The 27,736-nt window shown below is 42.1% G+C and overlaps 2 protein-coding genes across 2 annotated transcripts; one reads left to right on the forward strand and one right to left on the reverse strand.

Annotated features, from left to right (window-relative positions):
- The first annotated feature begins 5,725 nt into the window (after positions 1 to 5,725).
- Positions 5,726 to 20,118, forward strand: djb12 (DnaJ homolog subfamily B member 12). Its single transcript, NM_001140370.1, has 9 exons — positions 5,726 to 5,862; positions 6,363 to 6,534; positions 7,454 to 7,599; positions 7,813 to 7,986; positions 8,113 to 8,180; positions 9,719 to 9,828; positions 16,225 to 16,397; positions 18,585 to 18,741; positions 19,199 to 20,118. Exons 1-8 carry the CDS (start codon positions 5,730 to 5,732, stop codon positions 18,704 to 18,706), a joined length of 1,098 nt encoding a protein of 365 aa, NP_001133842.1. The 5' UTR covers positions 5,726 to 5,729; the 3' UTR covers positions 18,707 to 18,741; positions 19,199 to 20,118.
- A 1,145-nt stretch (positions 20,119 to 21,263) lies between these two features.
- On the reverse strand, positions 21,264 to 23,170 carry LOC106592479 (DNA damage-inducible transcript 4 protein). Its single transcript, XM_014183834.3, has 3 exons — positions 23,015 to 23,170; positions 22,441 to 22,714; positions 21,264 to 22,254 (listed from the first exon to the last, which is right to left on the reverse strand). Exons 2-3 carry the CDS (start codon positions 22,646 to 22,648, stop codon positions 21,749 to 21,751), a joined length of 714 nt encoding a protein of 237 aa, XP_014039309.1. The 5' UTR covers positions 22,649 to 22,714; positions 23,015 to 23,170; the 3' UTR covers positions 21,264 to 21,748.
- Between the last annotated feature and the right edge of the window lie 4,566 nt (positions 23,171 to 27,736).

Here is a 27,736-nt window from a genome sequence, read left to right on the forward strand (position 1 = left end):
GTGCCATTGGTTGGACATGTCTAGTGCAGCCATACCATAGGGTCATTATTAGCCCCTTGTAGCTGGATAAAGCTGTTTAGCAAGCTACCTAGGTCATAAGATTGTACAAGATTTTAAAATGTTTTCAGACATTTAGCAGATGCTCTTATCCAGAGCAACTTACAGGAGCAGTTAGGGTTAAGTGCCTTGCTCAAGGGTACATCAGCATATATCCCCCCCCCCCCCCCCCCCCCTGCCTAGTCAACTCTGGGATTCGAACCAGTGACCTTTTGGTTATTGGGCCAACGCTTAAAAGTGTGGTCTTTGTCATAACCTAAACAACTGCCCTGATCTCCTTGACACTAGCTAAATAAAGTCAGTTAGTTGTTACCTGAGACAGTCGTATAGCATGTAAAAGATAACATTAACACGGAGGCATTCTGGGTGATGTGTTTTCCTCAGTAAGGTAGTAACACATGCAGTAGGCCCAGGTGTTATTTGGTCAGTAGAAGATCCAGGGGCCTTTGGATGTTCTACAGAGGGTCAGATTGTGACTTAGGAGATTGTTCAATAGGGGAGTTGCTTTTCATTCAACTTGAAAGATTCAGTTTGTATGTTAACTTGACAAAATGTTCTGTATGCATTTATTGTGTATTTTTTGCCATTGTGGTTTTCATTTACTGAAAGAAAATGGCATGAAAATGTATTGCTTTTAGTACTTTTCTCCTTTGGCAGTTGCACAGGACTTCTAAAATGAATTATTTGAGCACCTTTTTAAACGATTTTAAAGGTCCAATGCAGCTATTTTTATCTCAATATCTGGCATTTCTGGGTAACAATGAAGTACCTTACTGTGATTGTTTTCAATTAAAATGGTCAAAAAGAAAAAACAAAAATAGCTTTGTAGCAAAGAGCAATTTCTCAAGCAAATGTTTAGCTAGGACTGTCTGGAAGTGGCTCTGAGTGGGGAGGGGAAACTGAAAACTAGCTGTTATTGGCAGAGAGGTTTGGAACTCTCTTTCTTATTGGTCTATTAACAAATTTACTACATGGTGATGTCACCATGTAAGGCCAAAACTCCCTCTCACCAAAACAGGCTGAAATTTCAGGCAGTCTTTTCAAACAGCTCTTACACTAAAAGGAAATTATCATAATTTTCACAATTTCACAGTATTATTCCAACCTCATAGTGTGAAAATATATATGTAAAATACAGTAAATCATGTTGTTGACTGTACTGGACCTTTAAAAAGACTGAGTCAGGATACTCTACTACTGCCTTATGACTACTTCAGTCCATTCCTGATCATTTCTGTGTTCACATCCCGTTTAGTTTAGTTAAAAACAGCCAAAGTGAAAGGCAGAAATGACATGTACCACAATGCAGATCTAAGTGTTTTAGTTCCATCAGATATGAATGAATTGGTGGTTTACTGTATTTAATGTACTTTAGTGGACAATGGCCGAGTCCGATATACATGCCAACCTGAAGGAGGTACAGAGACAGGACATGGCATCTGCATGGAACTTTTGAACAAAAAGGGGCTTTAATGTTAGCCTGGTCCCAGTTCCGGATCGGTTTGTGCTGTATATCAAAACAGCTGTAGGAGTTGGCTATACAGCACACACTGATCTGGGAACAGGATACTTTAATGTGAAATGCTAGTGAGAGCTAATCGTAGAGTTTACTGAACTCCAGATTATTACAACAAGTCATTCAAATACTTCTCTTGCTGTATTATTCAACGATCCCAAATAAATATTGTTAATTCTGTCATGTTGAGGGAAGCAAAACTGTTATCATTCTTATGTTCTGGTATATGTAACGTGAAATATATTCTGAAGTAAAATTCTGAGATATTTTCAATAAATGTATAATTAAATGAATTGTTGCTCTACTGTTTGCAGTGCAGTTATTTTCCCAGTATTCTTGAAATGCCTTAGCAACAGTCTGACACATTTTGCGAGGAATGTTGTAATGCACTGTAAACAGAAGATTTTCTACAGGTGGGAAATATACTGTGTTGAAGATACTGTATGTTCCTGTATTTAAATGCCACATTGATATGAATTAATATATTGTTCAAATGCCCAGTCAAATAAAAATACATTGTACCTTTTGTCTAATCTGTAAGTAAAGTTGTAAATATTATATAATAATCCCAATAATAACAGATTTGATAATAAGCCAAAGCACAATCAACACTTCAAAGATGAGGGGATATTAACTGAGTCATGTATTCACCAGTGCTCACTGTTTCAAAACCTTTTGCAACAGAAAAGGAGAACAAACGTTTCTTATTGGACAAGTTACGGTGGATCAGTGGTTCCGTACCCCTTCACACATTCAACCTCCAGCTGTACCCCCTCTAGCACCAGGGTTAGCACACTCTCAAATGTTGTTTTTTGCCATTGTAAGCCTGCCACACACACACTATATGATACATTTATGTTTGAGTGTGAGTTTTTGTCACAAGCCGGCTCGTGGGAAGTGACAAAGAGCTCTTATAGGACCAGGGCACAAATAATAATAATCAATAATTTTGCTCTTTATTTAACCATCTTACATTTAAAACCTTATTTGTTCATGGAAATTGTGAATAACTCACCACAGGTTAATGAGAAGGGTGTGCTTGAAAGGATGCACATAACTCTGCAATGTTGGGTTGTATTGGAGAGAGTCTCAGTCTTAAATCATTTTCCACACAGTCTGTGCCTGTATTTAGTTTTCATGCTAGCGAGGGCCGAGAATCCACTCTCACATAGGTACATGGTGGCAAAGGGTATCAGTGTCTTAACAGCATGATTTGCCAAGGCAGGATACTCTGAGCACAGCCCAATCAAGAAATCTTGGCAGTAGCTTCTGATTAAATACTTCTTAAAACTTCTTCGGGATCGGTGTCCCTTCCATGGGACGGTTGAGCTAACGTAGGCTAATGCGATTAGCATGAGGTAAGTAACAAGGACATAGACATATCTGATATTGGCAGATAGCTTAAATTCTTGTTAATCTAACTGCACTGTCCAATTTACAGTAGCTATTACAGTGAAAGAATATCATGCTATTGTTTGAGGTGAGTGCACAATTTTGAACATGAAAAGTTATTAATAAACAAATTAGACACATTTGGGCAGTCTTCACACAAACATTTTTACATAAATACAATGGTTCATTGGATCAGTCTAACACTTTGCACATACACTGATGCCATCTAGTGGCCAACATCTAGAATAATACCTGGGCTAGAATAATACATTATGTCCTTTCTCTTGCATTTCAAAGATGATGGTACAAAAAAATACAAAAGAACTGTTGGTTTTTTCTTTGCATTATCTTTTACCAGATATATTGTGTTATATTATCCTACATTCCTTTCACATTTACATAAACTTCAAAGTGTTTCTTTTCAAATGGTACCAAGAATATGCATATCCTTGCTTCAGGTCCTGAGCTACAGGCAGTTAGATTTGGGTGTCATTTTAGGCGAAAATTTAAAAAAAGGGGCGGATCCCAATTAATCAGAGCCTCAATTTTGTCCCGCACATTGAATATAGTTGCTCAGTCCCTGTAATCCTAGATTCAGATATTTCAGGCGAGAAAAAACATCACCCAGATAGACCAGTCGTGTGAGAAACTCGTCATCATGCAAGCGGTCAGACAAGTGAAAATTATGGTCAGTAAAGAAAACTTTAAGCTTGTCTCAATTTAAAAAAACGTGTCATTACTTTGCCCCTTGATAACCAGCGCACTTCTGTATGTTGTAAAAGCGTTACATGGTCCCTGCCAATATCATTGCATAGTGCAGAAAATACACGAGAGTTCAGGGGCCTTGCTATAACAAAGTTAACCATTTTCACTGTAGTGTCCAAAACGTCTTTCAAGCTGTCAAGCGTTCCCTTGGTAAGCAAGTCTAGGTGGATGCTGCAGTGTACCCAAGTGGCGTCGGGAGCAACTGCTTGCACGCACGTTAGGACTCCACCATGTCTCCCTGTCATGACTTTTGCGCCATCAGTACAGATACCAACATGAGCAGCAGCTACGTTTGGCTCCATACATGCGGTTAGTGGAATTCCCGTGAGAGAGTAACGGTTAATGTGATTGGATGTGAATTATTTGACTAGGCTACCTGTATTTGACATTGTGTTGTTATTTCGCTGAACAGTAGATGGTTGAATGTTAATTTTGGCAGTGAAACCCAAATGTATAGCCCCATTGGAAAATATTATTTTAAATGTGAATCACATTTTTATTTTGCGTACCCCCGACGGCATTGCGCGTGTACCCCCATTTGGGAATGTTTCAGCACAACATTAAACTACGGTATCTAGGATTTCATAACAAGTCTATGTTAGCTATCCCACCAGACTTTTCTCATTGGACCCGGGATTCAAACCTGCAACCCTTATTATTTTATTAAGGTAATAATAAGGGATGCCGGTTCAAATCCCTAGACAAATATACAGGTCAGTTAGCTAATCTCTCCCTCAACGTCAACAAAAGGAAGGAGCTGATCGTGGGCTACAGGAGACAGCAGAGAGACCAGGTCATGAGATCAGGAAAAACTCCAGGCCCGAGAAAAGACACTAATTTTTCCACACCACTTTTGAACACGTGGTGCCACCTCTGGCTCATTCTGATGTCTTAATATCTTATTCTTTATTATTATATATTGTTTAACTTTTGGATTATGTGTGTATTGTTATTTGTATTGCTAGACAATGCTGCACTGTTTGAACTAGATACATAAGCATTTTGCTGGACCTGCGATAAAACGGTATAACCATACTTCAATTTTATTTGATTCCACTTAAAACATCATCTGGCGCCATCATGGGGCCCCATAACAGCTTTTCAATTCAAAGGGCTTTATTGTCAAAGCAAGTGAAATAGATAATAAAAAAAGTGAAATAAACAATATTAAATGAACAGTAGACATTACACTCACAAAAGTTCCAAAGGAATAGAGACATTTCAAATGTCATATTATGTCTATATACAGTGTTGCAACGAGTACAAAAGGGAAAATAAATATGGATTGTATTTACAATGATGTTTGTTCTTCACTGGTTGCCCTTTTCTTGCTGCTGTGATGGCACACTGGTATTTCACCCAATAGATATGGGAGTTTTCGAATTATTTGTGGGTCTGTGTAATCTCAGGGAAATATGTGACTGTCTTGCCTAGTTAAATAAATATAATAAAAAATATGGTCATACATTGGGCAGGAGGTTAGAAAGTGCAGCTCAGTTTCCACCTCATTTTGTGGGCAGTGTGCACATAGCCTGTCTTCTCTTGAGAGCCAGGTCTGCCTATGGAGGCCTTTCTCAATAGCAAGGCTATGCTCACTGAGTCTGTACATAGTCAAAGCTTTCCTTAATTTTGGGTCAGTCACAGTGGTCAGGTATTCTGCGACGGTGTACTCTCTGTTTAGGGCCAAATAGCATTCTAGTTTGCTCAGTTTTTCTGTTAATTCTTTCCAATGTGTCCAGTAATTATATTTGAGTTTTCTCATGATTTGGTTGGGTCTAATTGTGTTGCTGTCCTGGGGCTCTGTGCCAGGACCAGCCTGCTTCTCCAGGTTCATCTCTCTGTAGGTGATGGTTTTGTTATGGAAAGTTTGGCTCCATCTAGCAGGCAATACCAACATGACCCCACCACTCCGTCCAGACTTAATGCGTGACGTCATTAGAAAGCGCCCCACAACGGCTGTTAGCGTTATTTTTTTATTTACCTCAAGCTGCGTCCCGCAATGGAAGTAAACAGGGACGAAGCAGAGCGTTGCATTGACATTGCAACTGCTGCATTAACAAACAATCAAGCAGAGAAGGCCGTTAGATTTCTAGAAAAGGCACAGAAACTTTTTCCGACGGATAAGGCGAGAGGTAAGAGAGCCGCTTGAGAAGCGACATGAATACCAGCTAGCATCCAGGCTATATTTCTTTCTTGGGAAATTGAGGGCCCGCTATAGTTGCGATAATACGTTACCCTTCTCACTGCCATAGCTAGCTAATTATCGCCGATTTTTCATATAAAACATCTAATCTGGCTGGATTTTGCATTGTCACTGTTGTAGTTGTAGTATACACAGTCCGTTTAATTCTGCTGGTAATATTAGCTAGCGAGCTACCTAACGTTAACTATGTAGTCAGTACATTCAGTTGCACCCAATCTCATGTTGCTAGCTAAATACAAACGGTGGAGCTGCATAGCTAGCGGTCTTTAACGCTGTTACTTAGAATAACTCACTACATGTGCTTCTAACTGTACAAGAGGGAGATGTCATCAGAGATTTGCCCCAATGGGCCTGCTCAGTGGAGACGTTTCGGGGGGAAACTACGATACTCAAATGTTCCTCTAAATGTTACTCTATCTGTATTTCCAGCACTGCTGGACTTGATTGCAAGAAATGGTTTCACCCCGGGTCATGACAACCAGTCAGGAACCAGTGATGGCACTGGGCCAAGGCAGCGAAGACCTGGGGAGGAGGACCAAGGAGAGAAGGCCTCGCAGACAGCCAAATCCTACACCTCAGATCAACTGGACGCTGTCAAGAAGTAGGATGCATGGAATTTACTATCATTGCAATTATTATCATATAAATTGTAATTGCAAGGAAAAGGATACTGTCAGTTGCACAACTGAATACATTCAACCAAAATGTGTCTCCCGCATTTAACCCAACCCCTCTGAATCAGAGAGGTGCAGGAGTCATTTAACCCAACCCCTCTGAATCAGAGAGGTGCAGGAGTCATTTAACCCAACCCCTCTGAATCAGAAAGGTGCAGGACTCATTTAACCCAACCCCTCTGAATCAGAGAGGTGCGGGAGTCATTTAACCCAACCCCTCTGAATCAGAGAGGTGCGGGAGTCATTTAACCCAACCCCTCTGAATCAGAGGGGTGTGGGAGTCATTTAACCCAACCCCTCTGAATCAGAGGGGTGCGGGAGTCATTTAACCCAACCCCTCTGAATCAGAGGGGTGCGGGAGTCATTTAACCCAACCCCTCTGAATCAGAGAGGTGCGGGAGTCATTTAACCCAACCCCTCTGAATCAGAGAGGTGCGGGAGTCATTTAAAACCCAACCCCTCTGAATCAGAGAGGTGTGGGGGGCTGCCTTAATCGAAATTCATGTCATCGGTGCCCGGGGAGCAGTTGTTGGGGGTTAAATGCGAAAGGTCGCTGACTCGGATTCAAACTGATTTTTCACCCAACGCTCTTACCCGTTAGGCTACCTGCCGCCCAATGTTCCTGCTGAGCTGGGACCACACACATATTTTTGTTGTTGATAAAAGCGTCTGCTAAATGGCATGTGATATTGAAGCTGCTTCAAGGCTTCTAAAACATTAACATCAAACATGTTTAACTCCCACTTTCCTCAATGAATCTTCCCTATCACAACATGAACATATCTTGAAACAATTTAGTGTTTTGTCAATGGTTCTGTCTTTTTTAGTTTTCTTCTTTCTTTGCAGAATAAAACAGTGTAAAGACTTCTATGAGATTCTTGGAGTGAAGAAAGATGCGTCTGAAGATGATCTCAAAAAGTCATATAGAAAATTAGCGTTGAAATTCCATCCCGACAAAAACCACGCACCGGGTGCCACTGAGGCATTTAAAGGTACGCTCCAAACCATACTTATTTTCTTATTTTAATGTGATAACCATTCAAAGGAGCCGGTTTGCCAGACACAGATTAAGCCTAGTCCTGGACTAAAACGTGTTCAACGGAGAATGCTTTCTAGTCTAATCTGTGTCCAGGAAACCGCTCCAATGAATTGTATATCATTTAATGTAATTTGAAGGTACTCAAAAGGTGTTTGTTTTCCCCCAGCTATTGGAAATGCCTATGCCTGCTTGAGTAATGCTGACAAGAGGAAACAGTATGACCAGTGTGGTGAGGAGAAGAGACACCCGTCAAGACAGGGCCAGACCAACGGCGACTTCCAGGCTGATATTTCACCTGAGGACCTCTTCAATATGTTCTTCGGGGGGGGTTTTCCAGCAAGTGAGTGACACACACAGTCATTAGAAACCATTGCATCTACATATTTTACTTCATCAATATGTGTCGTTGTACTGACACCTCCACTGCTAATGCTCTATCTATTGGTTGTCTGTTGTGCTTCTCAAGGCAACGTTCATGTATACAGAAATGGGCGTTATCAGAGGCCAGCGGGACAACAGGGACAACAGAGAGAGGTATGCCTGTTTTTTTTGTGATTGCACATTTTGCAGTTCAGGTCATTAATAAGTAGATACATTTAGCCATTTTCTAATGGTTTTCTAATGTTTAGCCTGCTGTACAGCAGGAGGAGTCCTTGAGTTGTTTTTGCACTGCAAACTGAGAATGGTCTACTTGGGTTGAACTGTATTGTTACACTACATGACCAAAAGTATGTGGACACCTGCTTGTCCAACATCTCATTCCAAAATAATGTCCATTAATATGGAGTTGTTCCCCCCTTTGCTTCTATAACAGCCTCCACTCTTCTGGGAAGGCTTTCCACTAGATGTTGGAACATTGTTGTAGTGACTTGCTTCCATTAAGCCACAACAGCATTAGTGAGGTCAGGGGCACTGCTGTTGGGTGATTAGGCCTGGCTTGCAGTTGGCGTTCCAATTCATCCCAAAGGTGTTTGATGGGGTTGAGGTCGGGGCTCTGTGCAGGCCAGTCAAGTTCTTCCACACTGATCTCAACAAACCATTTCTGTATGGACCTCGCTTTGTGCATGGGGCCATTGTCATGCTGAAACAGGAAAGGGCCTTCCCCAAATTGTTGCCACAAAGTTGAAAGCACAGAATCATTTTGGAGTGTCATTGTATGCTGTAGCGTTAAGATTTCCCTTCAGTGTAACTAAGGGGCCTAGCCTGAACCATGAAAAACAGCCCCAGATCATTATTCCTCCTCCACCAAACTTTACAGTTGGCACTATGCATTAGGACAGGTAGCGTTCTCCTGGCATCTGCCAACACCAGATTCGTCTGATGGACTGCCAGAAGGTGAAACGTGATTCATCACTTCAGAGAACGTGTTTCCCCTGTTCCAGAGTTCAATGGCGGTGAGCTTTACACCACTCCAGTCGACACTTGGCATTGCACATGGTGATCTTAGGCTTGTGTGCGGCTGCTTGGCCATGGAAATCCATTTCATGAAGCTCCTGACGAACAGTTCTTGTGCTGACGTTGCAGTTTTGAACACGGTAGTGAGTGTTGCAACCGAGGACAGATTATTTTTTTGCGCTACGGGCTCGGCGGTACCGTTTTGTGCGCTTGTGTGGCCTACCACTTCACGGCTGAACTTTTGTTGCTCCTAGATGTTTCCACTTCAAAATAACAACACTTAGTTGCCCGGGGAAGCTCTAGCAGGGCAGACATTTGACGAACTGTCTTGTTGGAAAGGTGGCATCCTATGACGGTGCCATGTTGAAAGTCACTGAGCTCTAAAATAAGGCCGTTTGACTACCAATGTTTGTCTATGGAGATTGCATGGCGGTGTGCTCAGTTTTATACACCTGTCAGCAACTGGTGTGGCTGAAAGAGCCGACTCCACTAATTTGAAAGCGTGTCCACATACTTTTGTACATATAGTGTATGTGAAATTAGCCAAGGTGGATTGCTAGGCTTAAGACCGGTAGTTGGTTTTGCAGTGTTATCAGTTAACTCTAACAGACCTGTATAGTTTACCATGTCAGTTTGTCATTGTTGTGTCTAACAAACCTGTGTGTTGTGATTTTCAGGGAGGCTTTGCGCTCTTTGTCCAGCTGCTGCCCATCGTCATCCTGGTGGTTGTGTCAGCTCTCAGTCAGATGATGGTCTCCACTGCCCCCTACAGCCTCAGCTTCAGGCCGTGAGTCTAACCTCTGACCCCCCACCATCTGGATGATAACCTCCTGGAATAGCCTGGTCCTATGCGTCTGTTATTTATTTATTTATTTATCTATTTCACCTTTATTAAATCAGATAGGTCAGTAGAGAACAAGTTCTCATTTACAACTGCGACCTGGCCAAGATAAAGCAAAGCAGTGTGACAAAAACAACACAGTTACACACATAAACATAGTCAATAACACAATAGAAAAATCTATATACAGTGTGTGCAAATGTAGAAGATTAGAGAGGTAAGACAATAAATAGGCCATAGAGGCAAAATAATTACAATTTAGCATCAACACTGGAGTGATATATTTGCAGATGATGTGCAAGTAGAGATACTGGGGTGCAAAAGAGCAAGAAGATAAATAACAATATGGGTATAAGGTAGTTGCGTGTGCTATTTATAGATGGGCTGTGTACAGGTACAGTGATCGGTAAGCTGCTCTGACAGCTGATGCTTGAAGTTAGTGAGGGAGATATGAGTCTCCAGCTTCAGTGATTTTTGCAATTAGTTCCAGTCATTGACAGCAGAGAACTGGAAGGAAAGGCGGCCAAAGGAAGTGTTGGCTTTGGGGATGACCAATGAAATATACCTGCTGAAGCGCGTGCTACGGTAGGGTGTTGTTATGGTGACCAGTGAGATAAGGCGGGGCTTTACCTAGCAAAGACTCATATCAGGTCATATGGTTATGACCTGGAGCCAGTGGGTTTGGCGATGAATATGTAGCGAGAGCCAGCCAACGAGAGCATACAGCTCTGGTTACAACGGATGGCACTGTGATAGACTATCATCCAGTTTGCTGAGTAGAGTGTTGGAGGCTATTTTGTAACTGACATCGTCGAGGATCGGTAGGACAGTCAGTTTTACGAGGGTATGTTTGGCAGCATGAGTGAAGGATGCTTTGTTGTGAAATAGGAAGCCAATTCTAGATTTCATTTTGGATTGGAGATGTTTAATGTGAGTCTGGAAGGAGAGTTTACAGTCTAACCAGACACCTAGAATATGTGGACAATTACAAATACCTAAGTCAGAACCGTCCAGAGTAGTGATGCTAGTCGGGCGGGCGGGTGCGGGCAGAAATCGGTTGAAGAGCATGCATTTAGTTTTACTAGCGTTTAAAAGCAGTTGGAGGCCATGGAAGGAGTATTGTATGGCATTGAAGCTCGTTTGGAGGTTAGTTAACACAGTGTCCAAAGAAGGGCCAGATGTATACAGAATGGTGTCGTCTGCCTAGAGGTGGATCAGAGAATCACCAACAGCAAGAGTGACATGCTTCTACACCTGCATTGCTTGCTGTTTGGGGTTTTAGGCTGAGTTTCTGTACAGCACTTTGAGATATCAGCTGATGTAAGAAGGGCTTTATAAATAAATTTGATTTGATATCATTGATATATATAGAAAAAGAGTCTGCCCGAGAATTGAACCCTGTGGCACCCCCGTAGAGACTGCCAGAGGTCCAGACAACAGGCCCGCCGATTTGACACACTGAACTCTGTCTGAGAAGTAGTATGTGAACCAGGCGCGACAATCATTTGAGAAACCAAGGCTATTGAGTCTGCCGATAAGAATGAGGTGATTTGACAGTCGAAAGCCTTGGCCAGGTTGATGAAGACTGCTGCACAGTACTGTCTTTTATCGATGGCGGTTATGATATCGTTTAGGACCTTGAGCGTGGCTGAGGTGCACCCATGACCAGCTTGGAAACCAGATTGCATAGTGGAGAAGGTACGGTGGGATTCGAAATGGTCGGTGATCTGTTTACCTTCGCTTTAGAAAGGCAGGGCAGGATGGATATAGGTCTATAACAGTTTGGATCTAGAGTGTCTCCCCCTTTTGAAGAGGGAGATGACCCCGACAGCTTTTCAATCTTTGGGGATCTCAGACGATACGAAAGGGAGGTTGAACAGGCTAGTAATAGGGGTTGCAACAAATGCGGCAGATAATTTTAGAAAGAGGGTGTCCAGATTGTCCAGCCGGCTGATTTGTAGGGATCCAGATTTTGCAGCGTTTTCAGAACATCAACTGTCTGGATTTGGGTGAAGGAGAAGCGGGGGCGGACTTGGGCAAGTTGCTGCATGGGGTGCAGAGCTGTTGGCCAGGTGGAATGCATGGCCGACCGTAGAAAAATGCTCATTGAAATGATCGATTATCGTAGATTTATCGGTGGTGACAGTGTTTCCTATCCTCAGTGCAGTGGGCAGCTGGGAGGAGGTGCTCTTATTCTCCATGGACTTTACAGTGTCCCAAACATTTTTGGAATTAGTGCTACAGGTTGCAAATTTCTGTATGAAAAAGCTAGCCTTAGCTTTCCTAACTGACTGTGTCTATTGGTTCCTGACTTCCCTGAAAAGTTGCATATCGCGGGGGCTATTCGAAGCTAATGCAGAACGCCACAGGATGTTTTTGTGCTGGTCAAGGGCAGTCAAGTCTGTGGTGAACCAAGGGCTATATCTGTTCTTAGTTCTACATTTTTTGAATGGGGCATGCTTATTTAAGATGGTGAGGAAAGCACTTTTAAAGAGCAACCAGGCATCCTCTACTGACGGGATAAGGTCAATATCTTTCCAGGATTCCCGGGCCAGGTCTATTAGAAAGGCCTGCTCGCTGAAGTGATTTAGGGTGCGTTTGATAGTGATGAGGGGTGGTCGTTTGACCACTGACCCATTACGGATGCAGGCAGTGATCACTGAGATCCTGGTTGAAGACAACAGAGGTGTATTTCGAGGGCAAGTTGGTCAGGATGATATCTAAGAGGGTGCCCATGGTTACGGATTTAGAGTTGTACCTGGTAGGGTTCCTTGATCATTTGTGTGAGATTGAGGGCATCTAGCTTAGATTGTAGGATGGCCGGGGTGTTAAGCATTTCCCAGTTTAGGTCACCTAACAGTACGAACTCAGAAGATGGTTGGGGGGCAATCAATTCACATATGGTGTCCAGGGCACAGCTGGGGGCTGAAGGTGGTCTATAACAAGCAGCAATGGTGAGAGACTTGTTTCTGGAAAGGTGGATTTTTAAAAGTAGAAGCTTGATTTGTTTGGGCACAGACCTGGATAGTATGACAGAACTCTGCAGGCTATCTCTGCAGTAGATTGCAACTCCGACCCCTTTGGCTGTTCTATCTTGTCAGAAAATGTTATAGTTAGGGATGGAAATTTCAGGATTTTTGGGGGTCTTCCTAAGCCAGGATTCAGACACGGCTAGGACATCCGGGTTGGCAGTGTGTGCTAAAGCAGTGAATAAAACAAACTTAGGGAGGAGGCTACTGATGTTAACATGCATGAAACCAAGTCTTTTACGGTTACAGAAGTCAACAAATGAGAGCGCCTGGGGAATAGGAGTGGTGCTGGGGGCTGTAGGGCCTGGGTTAACCTCTACATCACCAGAAGAGGAGTAGGATAAGGGTACGGCTAAAAGCTATAAGAACTAGTCGTCTAGTGCTTTTTGAACAGAGAGTAAAAGGAGCAGATTTCTGGGCGTGGAAGAATAGATTCAAGGCATAATGTACAGACAAGGGTATGGTAGGATGTGAGTACAGTGGAGGTAAACCTAGGCATTGAGTGACGATGAGAGGTTTTGGGAATGTTCTGATTCTGGGAATGTTCCAACCAGGATGAATGGAAATCTGGAATTTGGGGAAATTTACCGGAATGTTGCAACCCTAGCTGTGCTGTCTTAAACTCGTATAGTCATACATTTGACTATGATGTATTATTAAGCAACTTCCCCCAAAATAATGCAATCATTTGATGATTCTTCTTTCCTTGTATTACAAAATGCTGAACTGCCTTGGATGGGACGGATTATCCTCCAGTTGCTATGTTATCCTGCTATGACAATGTATTTCACAATGTGGTAATCCTCTAGTAAAGATTATTTCTGGAAATTGTTTGGGAAGGTGGTTTTTCAGCAGTTTTTTGTGTTTGCTAGATGCATTAGTTTGACTGAGGTGGAGAGATGGCACCCTATTCCCTATATAGTGCATTATCCCTATGGGGTCTGTTCAATGGTAGGACTCTAAATAGGGACTAGGGTGCCATTTGGGACACCGCCTGGTAGTCTTTAGGGAGGTCACAGGTCATAGATTGACTTTAGGGGAAAGTAGTCGTCAGACATTTACATTTTAGTCATTTAGCAGACACTCTTATCCAGAGCAACTTACAGTAGTGAATGCATACATTTCATTTCATGCATTATTATTATTGTTTTTGTACTGGCCCCCCGTGGGAATCGAACCCACAACCCTGGCGTTGCACACACCATGCTGGCGTTGCAAACACCATGCTCTACCAACTGAGCCACAGGGAAGTCAGCAGGGGCTCTTTGGCCCATGGTTAAGGCCCGGTGATGGCTGGCCCATGGTTAAGGCCCGGTGATGGCTGGTAGGTTTGGGCAGTATACCAGTGTATTTGGAAAAAGCCACGCTATGGTTTTTGAATACTGTCAAAACTATTCATTTGTAATTTCTCAATAAATGTGTATATTTGTAGCTACTTTTTAAGTTAATACCTGCAGTCAACTTGTGCAATAAGGGAAAGTGTGATACCTAGTCAGTTGTACATCTGAATGCATTCAGCTGAAATGTGTCATCCTTATTTAACCCAACCCCTCTGAATCAGAGAGGTGCAGGCGGCTGCCTTAATCAACATCCACGTCATCGGCGCCCGGGGAATAGTGGGTTAACTGCCTTGTTCAGGGGCAGAACGACAAATTTGTACCTTGTCAGCTCGGGGATTCAATCCAGCAACCTTTTGGTTTCAGGCCCAACGCACCTAACCACCAGGCTATCACCACCAATACCCTACTCCTCTGTCTGTCTTATCACCACGGTTACTGTCGTGTGGGAGACTATAGTGATTGTGTCAGAGAGTAGTCCACTGTCATGTCCCACGATAAAGGGATTGGTGTTGGTGGGTTGATCATGTGAAGCTGCTGCTTCACTGGGGCGGCAGGTAGCCTAGTGGTTAGAGCAGGTAGCCTAGTGGTTAGAGCAGGTAGCCTAGTGGTTAGAGCAGGTAGCCTAGTGGTTAGAGCCAGGTAGCCTAGTGGTTAGAGCAGGTAGCCTAGTGGTTAGAGCAGGTAGCCTAGTGGTTAGAGCAGGTAGCCTAGTGGTTAGAGCCAGGTAGCCTAGTGGTTAGAGCCAGGTAGCCTAGTGGTTAGAGCCAGGTAGCCTAGTGGTTAGAGCCAGGTAGCCTAGTGGTTAGAGCAGGTAGCCTAGTGGTTAGAGCCAGGTAGCCTAGTGGTTAGAGCCAGGTAGCCTAGTGGTTAGAGCCAGGTAGCCTAGTGGTTAGAGCCAGGTAGCCTAGTGGTTAGAGCCAGGTAGCCTATTGGTTAGAGCGTTGGGCCAGTAACCAGCAGGTAGCCTAGTGGTTAGATCCAGGTAGCCTAGTGGTTAGAGCATTGGGCCAGTAACCAGCAGGTAGCCTAGTGGTTAGAGCCAGGTAGCCTAGTGGTTAGAGCCAGGTAGCCTAGTGGTTAGAGCCAGGTAGCCTAGTGGTTAGAGCAGGTAGCCTAGTGGTTAGAGCATTGGGCCAGTAACCAGCAGGTAGCCTAGTGGTTAGAGCCAGGTAGCCTAGTGGTTAGAGCCAGGTAGCCTAGTGGTTAGAGGCAGGTAGCCTAGTGGTTAGAGGCAGGTAGCCTAGTGGTTAGAGCCAGGTAGCCTAGTGGTTAGAGCCAGGTAGCCTAGTGGTTAGAGCCAGGTAGCCTAGTGGTTAGAGCCAGGTAGCCTAGTGGTTAGAGCCAGGTAGCCTAGTGGTTAGAGCCAGGTAGCCTAGTGGTTAGAGCCAGGTAGCCTAGTGGTTAGAGCCAGGTAGCCTAGTGGTTAGAGCCAGGTAGCCTATTGGTTAGAGCGTTGGGCCAGTAACCAGCAGGTAGCCTAGTGGTTAGATCCAGGTAGCCTAGTGGTTAGAGCGTTGGGCCAGTAACCAGCAGGTAGCCTAGTGGTTAGAGCCAGGTAGCCTAGTGGTTAGAGCCAGGTAGCCTAGTGGTTAGAGCATTGGGCCAGTAACCAGCAGGTAGCCTAGTGGTTAGAGCCAGGTAGCCTAGTGGTTAGAGCCAGGTAGCCTAGTGGTTAGAGCCAGGTAGCCTAGTGGTTAGAGCCAGGTAGCCTAGTGGTTAGAGCCAGGTAGCCTAGTGGTTAGAGCAGGTAGCCTAGTGTTTAGAGCGTTGGGCCAGTAACTGAAAGGTTGTTAGATCGAATCCCCGAGCTGACAAGGTACAAATCTGTCGTTCTGCCCCTGAACAAGGCAGTTAATCCACTGTTCCTAGGCTGTCATTGAAAATAAGAATGTGTTCCTAACTGACTTGCCTAGTTAAATAAAATAAGAATTCACTCACTACTCTCTCTCTGTATCTATCTCCATCAAATTCAGGTCTATTGGACACACCCACAAGAGGTACACTGAGACCTTGAGGGTGCCGTACTATGTGGGAGAGCACTTCTCCAGGGAGTACAACGGACTGAATCTGAAGACTGTGGAGAGGAGTGTGGAGGATGACTACATCTCCAACCTCAGAAACAACTGCTGGAAGGAGAAACAACAGAGTACGTTCACTTTGTAGTATGAGAATAACATGGTCATTTAGCAGTCACTTCCATGGCTTCCAGAACTGTCCGCGTTGACAGTGACACCTGTTCAGTATGTTGGTCCATGTGGGAATCGAACCCTCAACCCCAGCGTTATACTCTTAGACCTTCAACTGCTGGAAGCAGAAGTAGGTTGATTTTCAAACAAGTTCTTCTCCGTTGACCTTTTCGTCTGTCTTTGGATGATGACGTTCTATTGATTAATCAATATTCTCCAAATCAATTTTTTTTGGTCACATACACGTGTTTAGCAGATGTTATTGCGGATTTTGCGAAATGCTCGTGTTTCTGGCTCCAACAGTGTAGTAATATCTAACAATACACACAAATCTAAAGTAAAGGAATGGAATTAAGAATATATAAATATATGGACGAGCAATGTCAGCGAGACATAGAGTAAGATATAGTAGAATAGAATACAGTATATACATATGAGATGAGTAAAACAGTATGTAAACATTATTAAAGTGACTAGTGATTCCATGTCTATGTACATAGGGCAGCAGCCGCTCTGTGTTAGTGATGGCTGTTTAACAGTCTGATGGCCTTGAGATAGAAGCTGTTTTTCAGTCTCTCGGTCCCAGCTTTGATGCACCTGTACTGACCTCGCCTTCTGGATGGTAGCCGGGTGAACAGGCAGTGACTCGGGTGGTTGTTGTCCTTGATGATCTTTTTGGCCTTCCTGTGACATCGGGTGCTGTAGGTGTCCTGGAGGGCATTTAATTTGCCCCCGGTGATGCGTTGTGCAGACCACACCATCCTCTGGAGAGCCTTGCGGTCAATTCCAAGTGGTTGGCTACTTTAAAATGGGTATATACTGGAGGAGTGTTTAATGATTTAGTTTGGAGGCTTCAGGTGTTCTGAGCCAACCTTAACCGGTTGTGTTCTGTTTGCTATAACGTAAGATGGATAACACAGTACCAGAAAGTGACATCCTCTGTGAAGAAATAGCACTACTTCACATGCAGAGGAGGCTGGTGATGGGAGGACGGCTCATAATAATGGCTGAAATACAGTGAATGGAATGTAGGGACCTAAAAAATATATAGATATTTTTTGCCTGATTCAGTTTTTTCCATTTTGTTTTCCCAGGTTTCAATTTCCTACAGTTAAATGTTTTTGCTCTCAATCACTTTTTTTTTTTTTTAAATATAACATCCAATTCAGTTATTTTCTAAGTCCACAACAATGCTTAAACCACATCAGGAGAACACTTTTGAGATCTGGGAAAAATGTGATACATTTTTGAGTGTAGTTACCATTTTAATTCCAGTGTACACCTTGAAAGAGGCTGTTTGTTTTAGAGGTGTTTTTGTAAAACAAAATACCCACAATAATCATCATCATATCGTTCTGCCAAGTAAGCATAGTCTACTTTGTAGTTAACATTTCATTTGAAGGATTTTGGATATGGAAAGCCTTTACATGCCCAGAAAGATCATTAATTAGCATCACCGCTAACGGCGATGCAAAGTGGTAGACACCCGCACCACACATACAGACGGGGAATTCTCATTGGCTCTTCAGAAAGTTGCAGGAAATACCAATCACTGATTCATTCTGTTCAAGTCTTATGATAAACTTCATTTTCAATTCATTTAGTTGATTCCCTACTAAGTTCAATACATTGTTGAATTCCGTTTTAATGTCTGGATTCTGTGATTCCCCTCATTCTCAACATTGCGGATTTTCTCGGACCCTAGGAATGGTACAATTCCATTGATTCTGTTCCAGACATTACTATGAGCCCGTCCTCCTATTTAAAGTGCCAGCCACCGCTGTTTACATGGCAGGGGGAAAGGCACATAGCAGTTTTACATTACAACACATTATCATTCAGATGATTGGTTGTCTGGGCAAAATGCAAAGGAATAGGATACTCCTTTCAGCCTTTCTATTGTACTTCCTGTTATCTTATTGAACTTGTATTGTACACCCAATTTGGCGTTTGTCTTAGGCTACATCACAATTCTGCTCCCTTCTCCCAAGGTGTACACTTGCTCACTTTCTTGCATGGATTTAACAATAGTGGAAACTCACTCCAGACAATGCTTACAACAATCATATGCTTTTAAATCCATGACAGGGAGTGCAGACTTCTGTGAAATATTGGGGACTGAGCCATTGTACTTTGTTGTGTTCCAGAGGAGGGCCTGCTGTATCGAGCTCGCTATTTTGGAGACAATGAGTTGTACCAGAGGGCTCAGAAGATGGGGACACCGAGCTGCTCCAGGCTGTCTGACATCTCTGTTTCCTTAGGTGGTTAAATATAACGGAAGGCTGTTGATCGCCACACTGATAGGTAAGAGCTCACCACTAAAACAACCTAAATGGCACCCTATTCCCTAGATAGTGCACTACTTTTCACCAGGGCACATAGGGAACTATATAGGGAATAGGATGCCATTATGGACTCAATCAGGCACAGTCTCTGTCTCTATATAAGGCTCAATTGTTGTAGTGTACCTATTGGTTTATGGAAGTTATGAGGTCCTACTGATCTATGGAAGTTATGAGGTCCTACTGATCTATGGAAGTTATGAGGTCCTACTGATCTATGGAAGTTATGAGGTCCTACTGATCTATGGAAGTTATGAAGTCCTACTGATCTATGGAAGTTATGAGGTCCTACTGATCTATGGAAGTTATGAGGTCCTACTGATCTATGGAAGTTTTGAAGTCCTACTGATCTATGGAAGTTATGAGTCCCATGAACAGAGTGCACATGTTAAAACTGAATTGTTTTTGCTCTCTTTTAGGTAGTTATCCGAATCTGCAAAAACAATTTTATTGCCTGTAAATACATACGCTTTTCAACATTCGGGACTGTGACTTCACGGCAACACCAAAACTCGGACAGACTCTCTCCTTGAGTTGGAGATCTCGTATGGCGAAGAAGAAGAGAATGACCTAAAGTCTTGTTGAGGAAGAATGAATGCCCTCGTTGTTGATGATCATGGTGATGTGTCATGAAGTTACTGTGCTCTGTTACAAGCTGACTGTTTTACAAATGCACTGTTAGGGACTCCTGCTTTTACCCTCTTACGTCCTAAATGGCACACTATTTGCTATATAGTGTACTGTTTTTTTTTTTTTTTACCTGGGCCCATAGGGCTCTGGTCACAAGTAGTGCAGCATATAGAGATAGGGTGCTATTTGGAATGTACCCTGAAGTCAGATGATGTAAGGGCGGCGTTGTAGTCAGGAAATACTCAGATCAGAAGGGGTTTATTATAGATGTCCTCCTTTAGCAATAGATACTAACGAGATATTCATCTTTCATTTCAATACGGTGAAAACATTGAAGAATGGTTAAGACCAATTGAAGCTGATGGCAGTTGGTTTCCTGATTTATACTTTATATGTAAATTATGATTTTTACTATGCAGGGATTATATTGATATATTCTCCTATCAGAGTCAGTAAGGTAAACATACACCTATCAAGACATGTACTGAGCAATGTTGATTTTGCAGACCTATGTATTTACAATGAGTGAACCCAGTGACTGAGAAAATTATTTATTTATTGTTGGAATTCTAAAATATCAAATGTTTTTATTCAAGATTTTCTTCATTAGAACACAACGGCTATCTAATAAAGTAGGTCTTGCTCACGATGACACGTCCATATTATGTTTTTACTCAAACAGGGAAATAAACATTCTATGGGCCCCATCTGTCATTCTCTCTGTGTGTGTGTGGGGGGGGGGGGGGGGGGGTTGGACAAGTGCCCAGACCAGTGAGTGCAGCATTACTCATCTAAAAACTGGCTTGTACAACAGTTACTAGCTGCAGCAAAGACGTGAAGATGTGCACGTTTTCCAGGGACGGCTTCATTTCAAAACACTTCAGTGTCTACGTGACAAAATTACAATATGTATTTAAAACCACAAGCAAATCAGTGGTGAGGAACTACAAGTAATAACAATGAACATCTACCCTGGGGCTGGTTGGCACGATCTCACTGATACGCTAGAGTTCTTTATATACTTGTCTCAGAACAAAGCCCACTAGTACAGATGTCTTCCAAGGAAATGTCTGTCCTCATATACACAGGCCATTTCTTGGGATACTGCAATATATTTCTCAGTTTATGGTCAACACCTGTAGTTGACTTGCTGTATCGCTAGAGGGCGCTGACTCGAGAAAAACAAGTGGTGGAGCTCAGACAAAAGGCCCTGCAATGAATGGAGAAAGAAAAATGTGCCTGTGTTGCAAAGAATCCTAGTATCTAATGCTTTGTTGCTTCATATTCCAATTCATCTAATGATAAGCCTTTGCTACTCTGGCTGCTTTTACACAATACACAGGCAGATACATTTGGCCCAATTATTGGCAAAGATCTGATCAAAAGTTAAGCCCAATCAGTGGGGAATTTTTTTTTTGAATTTTTGCTGCCTGTGTAAAATGCAGCCAAGGTGAGCAACTATATATGGTGTTCTTGATTCAACAATGAGTTTCATTCAGTGATAGTATCACACTACACCCACTCATAAGACATTGAAAGATTTGGTCAAAGCAACAATGACAATGAGTTTTGTAAAAAAAAAAAATATTTATTGTCTGAAGTTCATTAAATGGAAAGTATCAAGACAGTGCGGATATTTGAATATCAAATAAAATGATGCATAGATGAGTATGCAGGAGGACAAACCATTCTAAAACTGGAAATAAAGAATCAAGTAAACTGACCTGTGGTTCACAGAATGGATGCTAGACAGAGAAGCAAGTACTGCTAAGTAATGTTGGTCTCTAGCCAAACACGTCAATCTGGTCCCCTTACCATGGTGTACAATGAATTGCCAAGAAAAAAAATTATATTACCACAGTTTCTAAATGGCCACATACAAACATTACCATACAGATAGCTGCCATTGTCTGGTTTCAATAGAAACAGGTAAACATTTTTAACAATAAATGGAAAACCAAACCACCCATCTTTTATAAAATAGATAGAGGTTTGCAAAAGTGCCAGAAACTTCATTTTCAGTGTTTGTGTTAACGCCATTCTCTTAAACACACTAAACTACTCGCATACCATTCACTTAAGCACAATAGTCGTTCTCTTATTAACTTGTCACGTACCATTTACTGTGGCTCCCCTACACAGGAACACCAATCCGCAAATAATGTACATGGAGAAGTAATCGCCGGTTCATCTTAACAGTTAAGAAAATGTCCTAGAAATCATACATTTGACTAGAATCCCAAATGTTGATCACTAGGGCTCTAATGAGCGTTGTAGGTAGGACACTTGGTACAACAAGGTTTATTAGAAAAATATCTAAAGAAAGTCTCTGGTTTCTTTCAGCACTCTTCGATGAGCAACTCTTCAGAGCTGTACAGTTTCTTCTTGATCACTCTGAAGCCCGTGCTCAGTCTAATCGCCTGTCTCTTTACGGGACTGGATGGAGACTTTGTGGAGAAAAGCCCTTGAATTTTGGGCCACAGTCCTCCAGAATCGAGCCTCAGCACCAGTGTGAGCTGGAAGGTAGGGACGAGATATGGGTCCACAGCGATCTGTTCCATACTCTGACACACCTCCCCCTGTTCCACACAGAGGTCTATGAGAGCCCCCCTCAGGCCGCAGGGCTCGCTGGCCGCCAGGTGAAGGAGCTCTTGGCCTATGTGTTCTAGAAGCTTCTCAGGGATGAGTAGTTTGGAACATCTCAGGGCACCATCTTTGGCTTCCCTTAAGCTACAGGCAATTAGGTCCACAAGTTCTTTCAGAAGGGTCTCCTCCATTGAGAGGAGATCATCATATAACATGTTGCTGAAGTCATCAGATGAGGAGATAGAGGGAAAGTCAAACCCTGAAAGATAAGAGGGCAGTTTTAGTCATACAGAACATCAGATAGATCTATCTTTTGTCAAACAACGAGCAATAGTAACCTGGTCTCAGATCTGTTTGTTTCTGTATTAATAGCCAAGTCCTATCATCAATATGACAGCACAAACAGGTCCGGGGACCCGGCGAGGTCGAGCTATTAAATATTTACCGGAGTCTGAGAGATCAGTCCTGCTGCCATTGTCTGAGTCGGAGTCTATACTGTGACCGCTGCTACTGCCGTCTCCTCTGAAGTCGGTTAACTTCTGCACCAGTTTCCCCCACGACGACCGTTTGACGGTGGCGTCCATTGGGGAAGGGGATGAGCTGAAGCTGTCTAAGTCATGGACCATCATGGTTGTAGGAAGTGCAGGCATCATTTCCCAATTGGTCAAAGTGTTCAACTTCTTATAACTTTCCAAGTCTCTGGGATCATAGATCAGGTTCTGTTGAGAGAAATAACGGCAACGATAAGAACACTGAATTTGAAATGAAGAGTAGCTAGCTAGTTACAGTAACGTTGACTAGCTAGACTTTACATATCAGACAATCTAACAATACAGCTAGCTATTCAGTGACTGACATAGCTAGTTATCTATTGTAATAAACGTTTACCGAGTGGAGAAAAAGGCAGTTGTCTAGCTAGCTAACGTTAGTGTTAACGTTAGTCCTTTCATTCCCTTGTTCAAAGTTGACGCTCGAGACAATACGTTGAAATAATAGCCAGTGACAGAAATTATACTTACAAAGATATGCTGCTAACGTGGAAATGTTATTTCTGTTGTAATCCAGTTAAAGTGCGTTTATTTTTGTTGTTGTTGCTGAGATTGAGGACAAAGGCTTCCCAGTCAATCCAACCCGACTATACATGTAGTTTTCCCGTCGCACAGCTGCTCAGCTCTGCAGATCTTATGCTCTGACAGAGCTGTTTAAATAACCTTCTGATTTCTCACCTCTCAGCCAATCAGAGGCCGGGGCACGTCATCCTGCTCTATCCTGCCTGGTAACGTGCGGTGAAACACAGAGGGGCAGAAGTAAGGAACAAAAGAGACATGGTGAGGGGGGGGGCTGGGACCCTCAAATGTCATTTCTGCTCGGGAAAAACACCAGCTACAGTCTTTGTTGCACGTAGTTCTAGCAAGGACATTGCCCGGACATGTTAAAACTCCATGCACTTGTTCATTTCCAAAAGAATAGGACGCAATACATAGACTAAGCAGAAGGTGTAACATTACGTCATGGGTTTGGAACAATGTATCTGATCCAAACTAAGCGCATTACATTGTACCAGCTGCGTAGGTATAGTCCACTGCTTACTACACTACACATAGTTCTAGATACAACATGCATTTTACCTGAAACCCTAAAAACAACTTACAACAGCAGGGTAATCAATTTGGTGGTGCTTAGTTATGATTTTACTTGCAAGAATAACTGTCGAAAATGTTGTTTTGTCATCCCATGTGTTTGGAGGATGCAGGGACACATTTTGCATAGTTCTGTGTTTTTTTAATTCATTGTCACATACACCGGATTAGGTGCAGGGAAATGTGTTGTTTTACAGGGTCAGCCATAGTAGTATGATAGGTGCAGTGAAATGTGTTGTTTTATAGGGTCAGTAATAGTAGTATGATAGGTGCAGGGAAATATGTTGTTTTACAGGGTCAGTCATAGTAGTATGATAGGTGTTGTTTTACAGGGTCAGTCATAGTAGTATGATAGGTGTTGTTTTACAGGGTCAGTCATAGTAGTATGATAGGTGTTGTTTTACAGGGTCAGTAATAGTAGTATGATAGGTGTTGTTTTATAGGGTCAGCCATAGTAGTATGATAGGTGCAGTGTAATGTGTTGTTTTATAGGGTCAGTCATAGTAGTATGATAGGTGTTGTTTCACAGGGTCAGCCATAGTAGTATGATAGGTGTTGTTTTACAAGGTCAGCCATAGTAGTATGTTAGGTGCAGTGAAATGTGTTGTTTTACAGGGTCAGCCATAGTAGTATGATTGGTGCAGTGTAATGTGTTGTTTTACAGGGTCAGTCATAGTAGTATGATAGGTGTTGTTTTACAGGGTCAGCCATAGTAGTATGATAGGTGCAGTGAAATGTGTTGTTTTACAGGGTCAGTCATAGTAGTATGATAGGTGTTGTTTTACAGGGTCAGCCATAGTAGTATGATAGGTGTTGTTTTACAGGGTCAGCCATAGTAGTATGATAGGTGCAGTGAAATGTGTTGTTTTACAGGGTCAGTCATAGTAGTATGATAGGTGTTGTTTTATAGGGTCAGCCATAGTAGTATGACAGGTGTTGTTTTACAGGGTCAGTCATAGTAGTATGACAGGTGTTGTTTTACAGGGTCAGCCATAGTAGTATGATAGGTGCAGGGATAGGTGCCCTGCATAAATACATCAAACATATATACAACACAATATACAAAATATATTAAGAAAAATGTATCACATTTCTCAACATAGAGGTCTCTGATCATGACTCTGAACTGACCAAGGGGGACCAGAACATCTCATTTCAGAGAGCTCTGTGAGTTGTTCCACATAAAGGGCACAGAAAAAAAACTAAAGCAGCTTTAGCCAACTCTGTGGAGACCGAAGGGGCCTCCAGTGTTATCCAAGCCTGTGACTGGGTTTGGTCATTTGTAAGTCTAAATGTAATTAATGACGATAGATACATAGGACGTTTCTGCATGAGTGATTTGTAAATTCACACAAGATAATGCTACTCTCTCCTTACATACAAAGAAGTAATAAACCTAAGGGCACAATGGTGAGTTCTATAACCATCACCAGTAATAAACCTAAGGGCACAATGGTGAGTTCTATAACCATCACCAGTAATAAACCTAAGGGCACAATGGTGAGTTCTATAACCATCACCAGTAATAAACCTAAGGGCACAATGGTGAGTTCTATAACCATCACCAGTAATAAACCTAAGGACCCAATGGTGAGTTCTATAACCATCACCAGTAATAAACCTAAGGGCACAATGGTGAGTTCTAGAACCATCACCAGTAATAAACCTAAGGGCACAACGTTGAGTTCTAGAACCATCACCAGTAATAAACCTAAGGGCACAATGGTGAGTTCTAGAACCATCACCAGTAATAAACCTAAGGGCACAATGGTGAGTTCTATAACCATCACCAGTAATAAACCTAAGGACCCAGTGGTGAGTTCTATAACCATCACCAGTAATAAACCTAAGGGCACAATGGTGAGTTCTATAACCATCACCAGTAATAAACCTAAGGGCACAATGGTGAGTTCTAGAACCATCACCAGTAATAAACCTAAGGGCACAATGGTGAGTTCTAGAACCATCACCAGTAATAAACCTAAGGGCACAATGGTGAGTTCTAGAACCATCACCAGTAATAAACCTAAGGGCACAATGGTGAGTTCTATAACCATCACCAGTAATAAACCTTACAGCACAATGGTGAGTTCTATAACCATCACCAGTAATAAACCTTACAGCACAATGGTGAGTTCTAGAACCATCACCAGTAATAAACCTAAGGACCCAATGGTGAGTTCTATAACCATCACCAGTAATAAACCTTACAGCACAATGGTGAGTTCTATAACCATCACCAGTAATAAACCTTACAGCACAATGGTGAGTTCTATAACCATCACCAGTAATAAACCTAAGGGCACAATGGTGAGTTCTATAACCATCACCAGTAATAAACCTTACAGCACAATGGTGAGTTCTACAACCATCACCAGTAATAAACCTAAGGGCACAATGGTGAGTTCTATAACCATCACCAGTAATAAACCTAAGGGCACAATGGTGAGTTCTACAACCATCACCAGTAATAAACCTAAGGGGATAATGGAAAACAGCATCTAGTGGTTTATGTATAGTTGCTGCTGCAGGCCTATAGATAATATCCCCAGAATCTAAAATTGACATAAAAGTGGCCTGGACAATATCCTTCCTATTATCAAAAGTCAGACATGCTTTGTTTCTGTAAAATAAACCAACCTTGAACTTTCAACTTCTTCACCACCTTAGTGGCATGTTTTTTTTAATTACATTTTATCATCAAGCCAGATACCAAGATATTTGTAGGAAGGAACTCGCTCAATTTGTGTAGCGTTCAAACTAGTCATTACAAATTCACTTAAATCTGGATTATAGGACCTAGAAAAAAAGCATGCGTTTGGTTTTGTTTGTATTTACCACCAACTTTAGATCCAATAGTGACCTCTGCAGTGCTAGCAAATCTGATTTTAAATGTGAAAAGGCTTGGCCAACTGATGCAGCAATGGAATACAACACTATCATCTGCATACAGAATTAATATTACTATTTTTTACAGCATTACTAATGTTTTTTTTTTATATAGATTGTAAATATTAGCAGGCGGAGTATGTAACTCAAGGATCTCGGATTTGACCCCATCTACCTTGATGGCCTGAGTTCTGTCATTGAGAGGACAGCTTATTCAACAGAATAACATGGTCTACATTACCCTATCAGGACAGCTTATTCAACAGAATAACATGGTCTACATTACCCTATCAGGACAGTTTATTCAACAGAATAACATGGTCTATATTACCCTATCAGGACAGCTTATTCAACATAATAACATGGTCTACATTAGCCTATCAGGACAACTAATTCAACAGAATAACATGGTCTACATTACCCTATCAGGACAGATTATTCAACAGAATAACATGGTCTACATTACCCTATCAGGACAGCTTATTCAACAGAATAACATGGTCTATATTACCCTATCAGGACAGCTTATTCAACAGAATAACATGGTCTATATTACCCTATCAGGACAGATTATTCAACAGAATAACATGGTCTACATTACCCTATCAGGACAGCTTATTCAACAGAATAACATGGTCTACATTACCCTATCAGGACAGTTTATTCAACAGAATAACATGGTCTACATTATCCTATCAGGACAGCTTATTCAACAGAATAACATGGTCTACATTATCCTATCAGGACAGTTTATTCAACAGAATAACATGGTCTATATTACCCTATCAGGACAGATTATTCAACAGAATAACATGGTCTATATTACCCTATCAGGACAGATTATTCAACAGAATAACATGGTCTATATTACCCTATCAGGACAGATTATTCAACAGAATAACATGGTCTATATTACCCTATCAGGACAGATTATTCAACAGAATAACATGGTCTACATTACCCTATCAGGACAGATTATTCAACAGAATAACATGGTCTATATTACCCTATCAGGACAGCTTATTCAACAGAATAACATGGTCTACATTACCCTATCAGGACAGATTATTCAACAGAATAACATGGTCTACTGTATCAAAAGCTTTTGACAAGTCTACAAACATGGCAGTACAATTCTTTCAATCATCTAAGGCAACTGCAATATAATTTACAACAAGCATGGTAGCCATAGTGTTGCTATCTAAACCCCAC

The sequence above is a fragment of the Salmo salar genome, chromosome 01, assembly GCF_965601325.2.
Source record: "Salmo salar chromosome 01, fSalSal1, whole genome shotgun sequence".
NCBI lineage: Eukaryota > Metazoa > Chordata > Actinopteri > Salmoniformes > Salmonidae > Salmo > Salmo salar.

Bases quoted from the DNA above. Each gene is read 5' to 3' on its own strand.
- djb12 (NM_001140370.1), top strand. From the start codon at position 5,730: ATGGAAGTAAACAGGGACGAAGCAGAGCGTTGCATTGACATTGCAACT. The intron at 5,863-6,362 runs GTAAGAGAGCCG...CTGTATTTCCAG, and splicing joins TCCGACGGATAAGGCGAGAG to CACTGCTGGACTTGATTGCA. The intron at 7,987-8,112 runs GTGAGTGACACA...GTGCTTCTCAAG, and splicing joins CGGGGGGGGTTTTCCAGCAA to GCAACGTTCATGTATACAGA.
- LOC106592479 (XM_014183834.3), bottom strand. From the start codon at position 22,648: ATGATGCCTGCACTTCCTACAACCATGATGGTCCATGACTTAGACAGC. The intron at 22,255-22,440 runs GTAAATATTTAA...CTTATCTTTCAG, and splicing joins GACTGATCTCTCAGACTCCG to GGTTTGACTTTCCCTCTATC.